Here is a 15,687-nt window from a genome sequence, read left to right as displayed (position 1 = left end):
GTATTTTTACAGCACTCACTGTTTTCCTTCTGGCATTTAGAGACATATTTAAATGTGAAATAAAAAAGGGAAGAACTATCTGTTGTATCATGTATGTTTTTAATGTTCCTTCTTAGGGAGCCACTATCACTGGAGAATAATTGGTTCATCCTTATCTTTAGAAGGTGATGAATAAATTGGCTTATAAGTTGCCCACAGGATGATTTAATAGCTTATCAAAGCCTGATTCTCAGAGTTAGGCATGCACATAGATGGAAAGTTAACAGAAGCTGGAAATGTGAATTACTGAATAAGTCTTAGATTGTGTGTCAGTGCCTTTTCAGAAAGACAGCCATTTTATCAGAAGAGGGGAGCTACCCCTCAAACACAAAGAGCAACTGATAAGAGATGAGAGGAGAACCACAGAGACTTCACATGGCAGATCAGTAGCTGTGGGAAAAATAAAATATGTATGATTAGGCACTGGAACAAATTCAGAAGCTGTACCCAGAGTTCTGTCCTCCATTGATCTCTTCCCTCATGTTGCATTGTCTGAGCACATATTTTTTACAGTTGATTATCTTCTATATGTATTGGGATTTCAACAGTCTACGTTGGTGCTGGACAGAACTTACTGCAGTTATGGAAATGTTTTGTATCTGCACTGTCCAGTATGGTAGCCACTAGCTATATGTGGCTATTTAACACTTGAAATGTGGCTAGTTTAACTGAGGAACTGAATTTGTATTTTATTTAACATAGTGTGGATTTAAGTAGCCATATTTGGCTATTAGCCATCATATTGAACAGTGCAAATTTAATTGGTCTCATATTCAGATTGTAAAGCATTGGAGTCACCATGTCATACACTGTTAGAAGGTTTCTGTTGCCCTTAGCATAGTAATAATGCTGGGCAAATGTAGGTACACAGGGTATGTTAATATTTGTTGAGTACTATTGAATGGATAGAAGGGAAAGGTAGGAAGCATGAAGAACTGAGTGGTGTCCTGGTAAGGTGTTTTGGGCTCTGAAGCCAATGCCTAACCTTTAATTTTAGTCTAATTTTGTCATTTTATTTTTTATTGTATTCCATTGGCTTGTCCATCCTGTATCTTTTTTGGTGTCTAAATATCACATGGACACAAAATTCCTTTTCAAGCAGCTATATATATAAAGTATAAAGAATAATGATACATTTACCACCCCTGTCTTCCCAAAATATTTCTTTAGTCTCCTGTACTACTTTACCCTTGCCTTCCCATAAGAACTAGCCTCAATTTTGTATTTATCATTTTTTTCTTTATAGTTTCTTTTTTCTTTTTAAGATTTTATTTATTCACAAGAGACACAGAGAGAGAGGCAGAAACCTTGGCAGAGGGAGAAGCAGGCTCCCTGCAAGGAGTCCGATGCAAGACTCAATCCTGGACCCTGGGATCACTCCCTTAGCTGAAGGCAGACACTCAACCACTGAACCACCCAGGCATCCCTTCTTTGTAGTTTCATCACATATATTCATAAACAATCCATTTTTTTAGTTTTATAATTTCTTGAATTTTATATGAATAGACTCATCTATATGTATTCTCTGACTTCTTTATTCATTTAACATTATATTCCTAATAGCATCGACATTGTTACATTATGTTCATGTTGTGTAGTCTATTCATTTTCACTATCACGGGATATTCCTTTGTATGAATATGCCACAGATCATCTATTTTATTACTGATGGATATTTTTTTCCTAGTGGTTTGCTAGTGCATTACCGTGTAGCTGTGAAATCCCTGTATATGTCACTTGGTACACGTGGGAAAGACTTACTGCAGGTCCAAATGGGTATTTCTCTATTCTTTGTCTTCTCTTCTCCCCTCCCCCATCCTCTTCCCTGTTTCCTCCCTCTTTCTTCTTCCTCTTCTAGAATTCAGGAAAAATGAATGCTGAGAAATAGAGGGGTGTTTTTGGATTATTTCTGATAAACTAAGTACTCCTTTAAAAGCATCTTGCCTCAGTTTCTTGTCTGCCATGGTCCTTTTATACTTTTGAGTTCATGAAACAAGTTCTGATTGGGAGTCAGTCAAAAATACCAGAAATGTCTTACTTCATTCATAGTCCGTAGCTCTTATGTAGATGGTACCTTTTGTGAAATGATACCTTTATATCAATTATTTGTCCCTTTTACTTTGCATTATAATTGGTAATTAGAAGATCTAGATCAGTGGTTCTCAACTCTTAGCTATCCATTAGAATGTCTTGGAGCACCTTTTTAAAAAATATGGATTCATCACATTTCAGCTCACACCCCAGAAAAGCAGATTTATTTGGTCTGGGGGTGGGACTGGGCCTCGTAGTTGTACTTGAAGTATGTAAGTTATTTTATAAGCCAAGATTGAAAACCACTATAGATCAGTTGTCCTCAAAGTGTTGTCCTTGGACCAGCAACATCAGCATCACCTAGGAACTTATAGAAATATAAACTCTTAGGCCTACCCTAAGACCTACTGAAGTAGAAACTCTGAGTGTGGGGTCCAGCAGCTGTATTTTAACAAGTCCCAGGTGAGTCTAATGCATGCTAAAGTTGTAGAACCCCTGCTGTAAGCCATTTAAGCATTTACAACGAGGCTTCCTTTTCCTCAAGTCCAGCCTTTTAGAATCCAGTATTCCACAACAGCTCTGGACCTGAGAGTAGCTAAGGGAAGTGCGGGGAAAGAAGCATGCCACAAAAGAAGTCCTTTTTGGTAAATGCCTGAGCCTGAGCAAAAGGGGTCGTAAAGAGAGCTATAAAGTATATTGGATGTGTTATCATTTTTTTGTAATCTAAAATGAAATGAAAAGATGTCCTGATTGACCATGAATGCTTATAAATGAACATTCCCTTTCACTAAGAAGGGACGGTAGGTATAGGAAAGCATAAGATAGAAAAGAGCAGCCATAAGTAGTAGGAAGGGGCAGTTTCAGAGATTGCAAGTGGATGAAAGGTGAGTCAGAAACAGCCACCAAGAATAAGATGACCTTATTATATAGTGTTTTGTGGGGGTAGCAAGGATAAAATTAAACATATGAAGTGCCTCAATTCATTTCCAATAAACTTTAGAGATTTTTTTTATTGTGATAAAATGCACATAACAAGAAGTTTACTATTAGTGACATGGTGTAACCAACACCACTATCTAGTTCCAGAACATTTTTATCACCACAAAATGAAATCCCATACCCACACAGCAGTCACTATTCCTCCTCCCTAGCCCTTCACTCTTTTGCTTTCTGTCTCTATATTTTTGCCTGTTCTGGATATTTCAGAGATACGAAATCATACAATATATGGCTTTTTGTGTCTGCCTCCTTTAATTTCAGCATAATATTTTCAAGATTTATCCGTATTGTGGAGGTATAATTAGTACTTCATTCTTCTTTCTGGCTGAATAGTATTCCATTATATGGATATATCTCATTTGTTTTTCCATTAGTGTGTTAACATATATTTGAGGTTTTTTTCTACTTTTTGGCTACTATGAATAATGTTGCTCTGAACATTCGTGTACAAGGTTTTGCTTTAACACCATTTTCATTTCTTTGGAGTATATACTCAGAGGTAGAATTGCTGGTCATATGATAGTTCTATATTTAACTTTTTGAAGGATCACCAAACTTTTCCACAGCAGCTGCACAATTTTACATTCCCACCAACAGTGTGTGAGGAGTTTCTCCATGTCCTCACCAACACACGTTACTGTTCATTTAAAACTTTTGGTTATCAAGGGCTTTCTGAAAGGGATATTGATTAGGGAATCTAAACATTTTTTTAGAGTAGTGATTCCTAATAAGGGGTTCACATAATAATTACTTATGGAACTTTTAAATATACTTATGGTCCGTACCTTCCCTAGATTTTCTGAATGGGGGTTTCCAGAGGTAACGCCCAGAATTAATACTTCTCGTTAAGAACCATTGCCTAAGATAGTGGTTCTCAAAGCTTGGTCTAGGGATCCCTGAGGCCTCCTGAATCCTTTCAGGGGAGTTCTTTGGGATTAAAACTGTTTTCATAACAATATTAAGATAGTATTTGCCTTTTTCATTCTCATTTTCTTATGAGTGCACATAGAAGTTTTCCAGAGTCTTCATGACGTGATAGCATAGCCGATTGAATGCATAAGCAGGTATGAGAATCCAGATGCCTTCTATTAGGCCAGATATGAAAGAGATTTACAAAAATGTAAATGAAATAGTACCACTATTACGAATTCTTAAAAATTCTTCTTTATGACTTATAATGGGTTTATCATTGTTTTTAAATCAGCTAATACAGTTTTTAAAATTTCTCAGTTTTAATGGTACACACTGGTAGATATAACCTACGTAAATGAAATCTCTTTGAAATCTTCAGTAATTGAAAGTATAGGGATGCCTGGGTGGCTTAGCAGTTGGGCTTCTGCCTTCAGCTTGGGGGCATGATCCAGGGGCCCTGGGATCTAGTCCTGCATTGGACTCCCTATGGGGAGCATGCTTCTCCCTCTGCCTGTGTCTGTGCCTCTGCCTCTGTGTCTTTCATGAATAAGTAAATAAAATCTTAAAAAAAAAAAAAAAAAAGTATAAAAAGGTCTGGAGACCAGCCAAATGAGAACTATAGACCTTTGAGGGGAGAAAAGAAGCAAAAACACTATTATCTATTTGTTGGGCACTTACTGTTTAGTTAATATTAGTAAGCTTTTCATATATTTTGTTTCATTTTATCATTTTATCTTTTTGTTTTAATGCATGAGAGACAGAGAGAGAGAGAGGCAGAGACATAGGCAGAAGGAAAAGCAGGCTCCCTGCAGGGAGCCCGTTAGAGGACTCAATCCCAGGACCCTGGGATCATGACCCAAGCCAAAGGCAGACGCTCAACCACTGAGCCACCCAGGTACCCCTATCATTTTATCTTTATAACAACTCCATGACATATATGTATTTAACCTCATTTTCAGATGGAGAAATTTAGTCTCAAAGAAGTTAACTTGACTAGTTTATAAGTGAAAGAGCCAGGATTTCAATTTAAATCTTTAGAGTACACGTTCTTAATCATTACCATAACTTTAAAAAAGTAAGGGTCATCTGTACAGGAAATGGTTGATAGTTCAATGCCATGATGACTCATCCACCTCTAGCATCAGGCCTCAAAAAGATAACCTTTGAAATCTTTGTAGATTTAAATAATATATAAATACCATGTGGTGCACGTACTGACATATTGTTCTCTTTAGTGATCCTCATTATAAGGACTGTTAAATATGAGAAGTATAAGAGAAATGATCTAGACATGAATAGATGCAGTTGACAAAATGGTAATCTCTTTTGGAAAAGTGATTTAACGTCTTATTAAAATATAAGGATAGATATTCAGTTAGAATAGTCCACAAATTGTGACCCTTTACAAAAACCTTATTTTTCTAAGACGTCATATCCAGTCAGTCCTCTGAAGAGCCCATCATTGCAGGAATGATGAAGTGGAATAACTGCTTTAATTTGTTAGTATCCTCTCTTACAAAAGCCAAAAACTTAGGTGCTGCTTTGTTTATATAGAATAAGACTTAGGGTAATTTTTTTCATGTGATAATATTTCGATTCATCAAGAAATAAAATCTTTGCTAATTAGAGAAGTTCACAGGTCTAGTCCTTTTCAAAAATTTGCTGGCTGCCTACAGAGTAAAAACTCCTATGTGGGCAGTCGCTTTTCAAAAAACTGATTCTCTATCTCATAGTTTCTTCTGTGAAAAATTATTTCAAAGAATAGCAGATTTTTTTGCTTAGTAATTTGTATTCTGTTACTGTCTTCCTCTTCTTACTCCTCTATCCTCGCCCTCCATTCCAGTGCTGTTTCAGAAATCAGTTTGTGGATCAGCATATTTTAATTCTTTTTTTTTTTTTCAGCATATTTTATAAAAAATAAGTTATTTGCTTATTTGACAAATAGTACTTGTCTAGTGTGTGTTGGGCACTGGGATAAGGCTAAGGATACTAAAATATAGATAAAGTCATGAAATCTACAGTTTAATGAAGGAGATGGACAGACATTAAACAAATGATCACATCTATACATTTCTTCTTTATTTTAATTTTTTTATTTATTTTTAATTTTAAAAGGTGCTATGAACAGTAGTACGTAGTGTTATTGAAAAGAGCCTAAAAGGCTCAGGTCATGATCCCAGAGTCCTGGGATGGAGCCCAGTGGCAGGCTTCCTGCTCAGTGGGGAGTCTGCTTCTCCCTCTCCCTATGCCCCTCCTCCTGCTCCCCCCTCTCTCTCTTTCTCTCGCTCTCTCTCAAATAAATAAATAAAATCTTTAGGGGGAAAAAAAGAGCCTCATGGGAGGATTGACCTCAGAAATTTGGAAGAAGACTGAAGCCAAAGTGGGGATAGGGGAAGGCATGAGTTCCATTTGTGACAAGTGAAAGGATCAATGGAATAGATGATAACATGCTTTTGGAGCTTAGAGAAGACAGCTAGGCAGGAGATACAAATGTGTGAATTGTGTACCAGTAGGTAGTTAATTGAAGTTGTTGGCTGAGGTGAGATCATTTAGAGAGAATGTATACAGTGAGAAAAGAAGAGGGCCTAGGCAATAAGTTTTGAGGAATTCTAGTGTTTACCTAACAGAGTAGAATGTAGAAGAAGCCAGAGATGGATATCAAATAAATAGGAGGAAAACTAGGATTTTTAACAACAGTGTTAAATATTTCAAGAGGAGAGAATCTTCCAAGGAGAATCAAAGGAAATCAAAGATTCATGGTAATAATAGGGTTATTACCATGGCTTATAAGGAACCCTAAAAATCCCTTCCCACCTCATTGACCTCTGACCATTCACCTTAATGCTGACCTACTTTTGTTCTTTAAACATATCAGGTTCATTCCTACCCTAGAGCCTGTGTGCTTCTTATTCCCTGTTCTGAAATGTCTTTCCCCCGGTTCACATTTTATCTTCTCAGAGAAGAGTAGCTAAGCCTCCACTCCTTTAGCAGGATTGTTGTCAGACTCTATTAATCTTCAAATCTCATTATACAGTTAAGATTAAATTTTGTTTGGGCCTCAAACTCCATGTTCCAGATCAAATATTTAGACCATGTTAAAAAAATTAATTTTTCAGAAATGCTGAGCAATGATGGTAGAGAATAAGTAGATGTATCCTCCTTAGGGCATCTTGACATGAATGGTTGAAATGGTGAGAGCTATGTCTTATCCCCTTCCACCAAGCATTTGTAGGATGGTTAGAGGAATAGGGAAGAGCCAAAAAGGAGATGCCTGGAGTCTGCTTTATAGAAATAATGACAAGTATGTGACAGTATTGATAATCCAGTGGATTCAAAGCAGTGGGGAAAAAAAATGATTATTTTCCAAAAGATGGGAATGCCACTGGACAAAGACTGTTTCAAAAGGTAGTTTAGAGCTGTGAGTTCAGTTCAGTTCAATGAATGTTTACTGAACTGACAGCAGAGGAGTGATAGGAAGTTGGGAGTGATGGCCTTAGGGAAAGTTGCTGATCCACCTTATGCTGAGTAAGTTCTTCTCCAGCTAAAGAACAGTAATTCCTCTACTCTTTCAAAATAGAAAGATTAGCTCTTGAATTTAAGGGCCAGAAAAAATAAATGGCCAAACAATCAGTGACCATTTTATAGTAATCCATTTGCCAGTTTAGAGCTTCATAAAACTCCGCTGAAGGGATAAAATGACCTTTGTAGAACTTTTGGGTGGGAGTAACTTTATTTATTTTAAAAAGCCATTTTTGTAATTAACTTGGTTGATGTGTGTTGAATGTACTTTTGTTATCTTAAACATCAACTCCAAGCTCATGGACTTTCCTTATATAGTTTGCCTCTCTCCATAATCTGGCACAAGAATGCTTTTTAGTGGTGAGTGTTTTCTTTTTCTGCTGGTTGCTTCTCACAGCAGTGCTGGCCTTTCACCTGGTTTTCTATCTTATTTTAGAAGTGGCCTTATTCTCAGATCTTATTTTAAATATTGGTTAGTCCAAGCCTTGCTGCAAATGGCTTTCATGTCTGTGGAAGACAGAAAAGAAGAAGTCAGCATAAATTAAAATAAGAATGATTTCACACGGGCCTACGAACAAAATTGTTGTAAAAGACACTAGAGATTAATGCCAAGCTGCCCTCGTCTCCCACTCATGTAAGAATTTGAAAACCAGACAGGCTAAGTGACTCTCTTAAGGTTATAAAATATTGATGGAAATTTATCATTCTCATTATTTACATGAAGGCAGTATACCCTTAGTAAGCTATAATTTTAACACATAAAACAAATAAGCTATTCATAAAGAAGGTAATTATGCCCTATCTTTGAGAACGGTGGAAGGTACATTACAAAGTTTTCTTTCTAATTCCCCAGTTTTGTCAGTGTTCAGTTATGAACATCAGTATTTTCATATCATGATAAAGACTGTGACCACTAGAGTAAGATCTGGATTTGAATATGGCCTCTACACTTACTGGGCTGTGACTGTGTACCTTGGGGGAAGAAAACTTCTTAACCTCTCTGAATTTCCATGTCTTAGCCTGAGAAATAGAAGTAACAATACATACTTAATTGAGTTAACTTTAAAGGAGTTAACTTTGAGGTTCTCACAACTCATGCCTGGCGCATGAGGAGCACTTCTGATGGAGTGACCATCTCTGCTGCTACAAATGCTATCTCTGCTTTATCATAGAATACTGGGCACTGGCATATGATGTTCATTATCAGCTGCTTTAAATATTCATCTGTTTAAAGACCAGATGCTGAATTAGGAATGTTTTTAACATACTTTTCAGTTCATTTTATCTTTTTATTAATTCAGAGGAAGCACCATGGCCTTCAGTTTTTACTTATCCTATTATAATAATACTTAACTCTTGGATACCTCAGTCAGAGCCCAATTCTTAAAATGAAAATCTGTGACCCTCATTATTTTATACTAGAGAGCTTACCTTGCATTGCTAGAAAAAATTATTACCCATTGTGAAACTAAACATCCCTATTGCTACTCATCTTTGAGCACCCTACATAGAATGGCCATGTGAGAAGCAGATGGCTTTGTGACTTGAATTTATAGTTCTTTTTAGAAACCACTGTTTTCTCTGTAACTTGTTTCTTAATATAAATATCTCTTTTGAGCAGCAGGCTCATTGGCTTTCCTTGTATTTCAGGAAGATCACTGTCCATTTCTTGAAAGCCTCCCTCAGAGCCCCCTAAGTAAATTTCACCTATGCCCCCCCCTAGTTTCTGATTTTGCTCAGGAAAATCTCAATAAAAATATCCTTGTTGTTAGTGAACATCTGTATATACAGTTTTTTGTAATGCAGTCCCAGAAATGTCAATTCATTTATGTAGATATACTATTGCCAACCTACCTAAAGATAGCATAGTTACAGATTGGAAGCTCAGGGCCTTATAATTTTTTAATTTATTGTTTGGAACAGGCGTAGGTTGTTTGACCTATTTTAGGTTCTAAGTAACAGCCACCGTAAAACATATCTGAGTATTTTTTCTGTACATTATTTGTAATGTTACTGTTTGTGAGGATGCTGTACTTTTCCAGTTTACAACCGAGAAAGCCTGTCATCATCATTAGTACTCATTCATTCAGCATGAGCACCTGTTTTATCTTAGGCACTGGAGATCTAAGTATGAATAAAACATGATTCCTGCTCTGGAAAATTTCATAGTTTATTGGGGGGGGGGGGAGAAAGATACAGACGTATATAATTGCATTTCAAAGTGATACAGAATATATAATGAATATACGAACAAAATGTCATAGTCATATAAAGGAGAGAACAGTAAATTTGGGGGTGTATGGTAAGGTTACAAAAAGAAGATGGCATTTGAGCCAAGTCTTGAAGGATAGATGAGAATTTGCCATTTGGAGAGAGAGAAGCTAGGAATGGTCGTTAGAGGCAAGGAGCAGCCTAGCAAAGGCCTAAAGGCTTATCCTGGCAAGCTGTGTGAGGGGAGTATCTTCAGTGTAACTAGAGAAATATGAAGGAAAGTGAGTCAAAGTTAGGAGTTTGAAGTTTATCATTTGAGCAGTAGGAAGTCATTGAAGACTTTTGAATTATGGCTGATAAAATCAGACTTGAGTTTAAAAACTATTAATAGTTTAGGGCTAGAGGAAGAAAGACAAGTGGCAGGCACCAGGTAAAAAGTTGCTGTAGTTCTCTAAGCAAAACACAAGAGTTTACAGTAAGACCGTACTTGTGTAGATTAAAAAAAAAATCTCTAGATTTGAGAGAGTTTTCCTATGTGTAAACAATATGATTTTGTGATCAACATGATATGGAAAGTGTGAGCAGTGGAAGACCTGGTTTGGGTGATGGCATACCGTAACTGAATATAATAGAACTGGGAAAAAATGAAAAAGGAAAAGAAGGATTGTTTCTTGTTTTGTTTTTTGTTTGTTTTGGGAGCAGACTAGGGTTTTCATTCTGCATTAACGTAGGTCAGTGTTTTCAGGAACATTCTAGCAGACACGTCTGGATCTGAATCTCAGCAGAGAAGTTACCATAGTAATATTTTTGAGTTCATATTGTTTATTTTTCCATTAAAAACTAAAGTTCTCAGAGGTTAACTGATTATGGTCTCAGGAAGGTAGCTGTAGAACCAAAACATAAATTCCTAAGCTTCTTACCAACTAGGCCTTAACTAAAATAGCCTTTTGAAAGAAAAAACAAATCTCTTGATTTCCACTATCATTGTTTTACTGTTCATTTCCCAAAGTATCTTTACTTAACAACAATATAAAGCCCAACTGGTATATATATCCACAATCTGTTTTCTACACTGTTTTCTGATCTTAATGTAATTTGACTGATGCCAGTCAAATGAAGAGTGCTCAGGATAATAGCTCAGGAGCCCCAAACCTCTTGTTTTGTTCTAACAAAACCTTAAAATTCAAAGATTAGATAGTCCTCAGGAAATACTCATTATTTCATTTATGTTTGATCTAATCCCAGTTGGTCCCCTGATTCCAAAGGAGGGAGATGATAAGTGTTCAAGAACAAAGATGTGGTATCTGCTTTTCTGCAGAAATTGAAAAGTAAGATTTTCCTCCACTATTTGGATTGTAGAGCTATGAGCTATTCTCTTGAACACCACAGAATAAAGTAGACAGTTCTTCAAAATCCATCCTCACCTCCAAGTTTCAGGGGTCATTCAGCATTCATTAAAACACTTGGGTGGTTGTGAAGGACTCAAGTAGGCTTCAAACAAGGCAAATCATCATACACATCTGACACTCCTTTCCCACATATTTTTAAAAAATAATTAGCATACTCTATCCATGTGAAATTCTAGTTTTAACTGTTACTGTATAGATTGTCTGTGAACCTTGTCGGGCTGTGGTATTTTTCCTTTACTTTGTTCTTGATTGCTGTGAAATGTAGTTGCCTGCTGTTTAAGGCAGCTGCAGTAGAGTGCACCCAGAAGTGGTTATAATTCTATATTTAGTAAGCCATAGGGTTTGTAAAGCATTTGCAAATTCCTTTGGGATAAAATGGTTTCTATAAATGTAACATTTTTAATGAAACTATTATTATCACCCATTAGAGAAATATAGCAGCTAATATGTGGAGATTTGTGGACGAGACAAAGGCACAAAACTTTTTTTTTCCTTAGGAGTATACTGAGTTTTAAATACTTAAGGTTAATCATGTGAATCCTATTTTTATATTTTTAATCTTGAATTGCAGAGCTTTTACTCAAGTGTTTACCTTTGGTCCAACATTTCGAGCAGAGAATTCTCAGAGCCGGAGACACCTGGCAGAGTTTTATATGGTAGAAGCAGAGATTTCTTTTGTTGAGAGTCTTCAAGATCTCATGCAGGTAGGTACATAATACTGTCATAACAGATATCTATGACATTAAAATGCTTCTGTATACATTTTTACCTTGGACATCTGTGCGTTACAGATGTTAGTGGAGTGAAGAAGATGGAGAACTACTTAATGTGATAAACATCTACTGAATCCCTTTAAAGTATAAGAGTCAGATAGATTTAAATTCATATCCCAACTCTGCCATTACTTTTGTTTGGGTGTTACTGAATATTGGTGATCTTTAGCTTTCTCAACTATAAAATTAAAATAATAGTAACTATTTTATAAGATTATTGGGAGGAGTAAATGAAATAATGTATGTAAAATGTAAAGCATCTACTATTGGGCCTGGCATATAGCAAGCTCAGTAAATAGTAGCTCTTAAAAAAAAAATAGTAGCTCTTATAATTTGTTATGCAAATAAATGAAACATCTTTATAGTTAGAGAAATATCTACATAGCTATAGAATCTACAGGAACCATCAGAGCTCTGTTTTGGGGGCAAGAAGTAAGGCCAGAAAGATAGTCTAGAGTCAGATCTTGAAAGAAAGACTTTGTAAATGTCATGCTAAGTAGTTTAGAAAGTAAAACAGTTCTCAGTTGGGAAAGGCTATGCTTGATTATAGTTTAAAAACATCTCTCTAGTAACAATATAAAAAATGATTCAGAGGGGGATAAAAATAGGGTGAGAATCCTTTAGGAAGCTGGGGCCATAATCCAGATAGAGCACAGAAACTCTGAAGTTGGATGGACCAGGAATTTTTTAGCTTCACCAGTTATTTGCTATGTGACCTCAGACAAGGAAAATAAGAATAATAGTTCCTACTTTATAGAGTAGTTCAGAAATTATACAGAATATATATATTATTACATATATATATATACATATATTTTATGAGATTATTGCCATATGCAATATGTGCCATATGGCACAAAGAACAGTTTATGGCACTTTGTACCCAGAAATTATTGGCTGGTATTAGGAATTCTCCATCCAGTACCATTAATATCTTAGTTTGTGTTTGAATCACAGGATGTTTATTTATTTTTTTTTAATTTTTATTTATTTATGATAGTCACACAGAGAGAGAGAGAGAGGCAGAGACACAGGCAGAGGGAGAAGCAGGCTCCATGCACTGGGAGCCCGACGTGGGATTCGATCCCGGGTCTTCAGGATCGCGCCCTGGGCCAAAGGCAGGCACCAAACCGCTGTGCCACCCAGGGATCCCACAGGATGTTTATTTTAACAATTTTCATCACCTCTCACTTCTATTCCTTTTGTATCTTTCTACTCTTACCTGGTAAATGACCCAATTCCACTTAAAACATAAATACCACATATATCATCAACTAGAATGGACTTACTATTTTATTATCCTGTCTTGGTTGGATTTCCTAGTAAACAAACTCTAAAGCAGAGATTTGGGGGTTGGGGGGATTATTGGGGAATTCTCTAGAGAATAACATCTGTAAGGAAAGGAAGAAAGCACTGATAGAAAAGTTGAACTATGATGAATGTACAGAGGCCTTAGCTCATTCTTTGAGGAATTTTGGATCTGGAATGGTCCTTCATCGTTGTCCCATAGAAGGGGAAGGGGGAAGGTCTTTGTTCTTCCCCCAGCAAGCAGTTACCTGACATGGGCCAGCCTTGGGAAGAGGCATATTCTTGGGTAGGATAGCACTCTTGGCCTGGCCACTTCCTGAAGAGGGACTCAATCAGGAGCCATCAGCAATTAATATTCCCAGTGGATAAAGCTCTTGGTCCTGAAAGGGGTTCTGACCACACACTACAGTTTGCATTTATATACCCCTTTAACATCTCCCCCTGATTATTCTAGATCAGTGTCCCCCAGGGGACATTTTTGGTTGTCCCAACTAGGAAGTGGATGGAGGAGAGGGGAGAGTGGTTGCTACTAGCATCTAGTGGGTAAAGACTAGGGATGCGTTCAATATGCTAAAATGCACAGGTCCCTCCCCCCTCAACAGTTACTCGGCCAAAAATGACAATAGTAACACTGTCAAGTAATTCTTTTCTAAAATGTGGGGATTCAGGATCTGAGCCTCACAAGGAGTTAGTAAAATTCCTTAAGCAGCTTTTGGTACCAGCCCACCATCCAGTTCAATATTATTCATTCACTTAGGCAATGAACCACACCCTTTTCCTTCCTGTTTCTGCCTTGACCCTGTCTCTCCTGCCCCAAGGTAAATACCAGAGAAAAGTTCCAAAGACACAAATTATGTTAGAATTTATTAAACATTATAATTACATATTCTATAACTAAAAAATTTGTATTTAGTATTCCATCGAGTGGTACTCAGCATATACTGTTCAATGATTTTTAATTAATTGAAATACAGACTTTTTCTTAAAGGCAGAAAAAAGGTATGCTCCCCCCAGAAGTAATCTGCTTCTCTTAATTTTCTCCCTTCTATAAATTACATTCTGTGGAAATTATTATCTTGATGAAAATATTAAATCAGAATCTTATGACAAAGTATTTTTCCCCTCATAAAGTATAAACAATTAAATATTACTATTTTAGTGCCATTGAGTAATATATTTTTTAAAACATCTGAAGGTTATGCTAACCCTTCAGTTAAGTTTCTGTTTTCTTCAAATATATTTATAGAGCATAGTCTAAAAGTCAAGGTTAGAGAAGCCAATGATTTTCTTCTTCAAATGGAAATTTACTGTTCATATGAAAGATACCAGTTTAACAACCCCAGTGGTCAAAGTCTTCATCTTACAGATAGGTGTGTTGTGCCCCTAGCAGTGCCGGCTTAGTATCCAATCTTCTTGTTTTTGTTTGCTCCCCAAATGTGTCAGCTTTTTTTTAGTGATTGAGGATATGACCCTTCATAAATCATTCAGTTATTTAGTGATTTGTCTCATGACTCTCAGATCAAAGGTAATATAGCCTCGAGGTAAAAGATTTTTTGGCCTCCTTTTGCTCTTCTTTCATCAGGTTATTCCTTACTCCTACACAAAATATAATGTGAATATGAAAATACAAAATATATAAAAATAAATATAAATTCTATACATAAATATAAATACTATGTATAAATACTATATATGTACATGTATGTACATGTACATATGTACATGTATATGTACATATACATACACACACACACACACAAATGTGCCTGGATGTTCCTTGGTAATTAAGTACATTGCTGTATCTGGTTATACTAAGTTAGTGCAGTAGATGCTTGCGCTCCACCCTGTGTCTCCAGACTTGATAGGGTACACCAGGGATGCAGGAGAGGAAGGGAAAACCCCTGCCTCTGGGGCAGCTTGTACTTACCGAGTGTGTCTATCTTTCTGAGTACAGTATTTAGGAGGGCCTAAGAGGATCTCACTGACTTCAAACCAAAAATTTTAGTTTTGATTAGAAATATTTTCCATTCCAATCACTTACTTTCCAAGTACATTTTCACTTACATTCCAATCACTTAGTTTCTTCTAACAAGTTTTTTTTTTTTTTTTTTTTTTGTGTGGGTTGTGTATGGATAACCCCTGGTAGAATGCATTCTTGCATACTGATTTGTGTTGGATCATGATTTGTGTAATATTTTACTGTATGCTTTAGCAAAGCAAAAATATACATATTTAGATGTAGATCTATCTCATTGCTCCTTTAATTTTAAAGTCAACTTTCATTTACCAGTTACTGAATGAAGCACTTTTCAAAGTGTCTCATTCTTTGCAACAGCTAATGTTTGTTGTGTCCTGGTCTGAGCCAGGTACTAAAGCTAAGTCTTATACATGGATTATCTCATTTAATTATCACAACAATCCTGGGAAGCTAGGTACTGTTATTGTTCTGATTCTACAAGTGAGTATATTGCAGTTTTGAGAGGCAT

At 36.3% G+C, this 15,687-nt stretch overlaps 1 protein-coding gene and 1 long non-coding RNA gene across 11 annotated transcripts in view; one reads left to right on the top strand and one right to left on the bottom strand.

Moving 5' to 3' along the window:
- The window catches only part of NARS2 (asparaginyl-tRNA synthetase 2, mitochondrial), a 135,718-nt gene that overhangs the window by 71,895 nt on the left and 48,136 nt on the right, over positions 1 to 15,687 (top strand). For all 10 annotated transcript variants that reach the window (XM_077867216.1, XM_077867211.1, XM_077867215.1 and 7 more), the window contains exon 7: positions 11,692 to 11,824. In XM_077867216.1, coding sequence (XP_077723342.1) covers positions 11,692 to 11,824 — 133 coding nt within the window. The remainder of the gene's footprint in view (positions 1 to 11,691; positions 11,825 to 15,687) is intronic.
- Positions 13,056 to 15,687, bottom strand: part of LOC144294967 (uncharacterized) — a 53,615-nt gene continuing 50,983 nt past the window's right edge. Inside the window, exon 4 of the long non-coding RNA XR_013362303.1 lies at positions 13,056 to 14,797. This is a non-coding gene — a long non-coding RNA (uncharacterized LOC144294967). The remainder of the gene's footprint in view (positions 14,798 to 15,687) is intronic.

Source organism: Canis aureus, chromosome 23, assembly GCF_053574225.1.
Source record: "Canis aureus isolate CA01 chromosome 23, VMU_Caureus_v.1.0, whole genome shotgun sequence".
NCBI classification, from domain to species: domain Eukaryota; kingdom Metazoa; phylum Chordata; class Mammalia; order Carnivora; family Canidae; genus Canis; species Canis aureus.
This window is presented reverse-complemented; position numbering and strand designations above follow the sequence as displayed.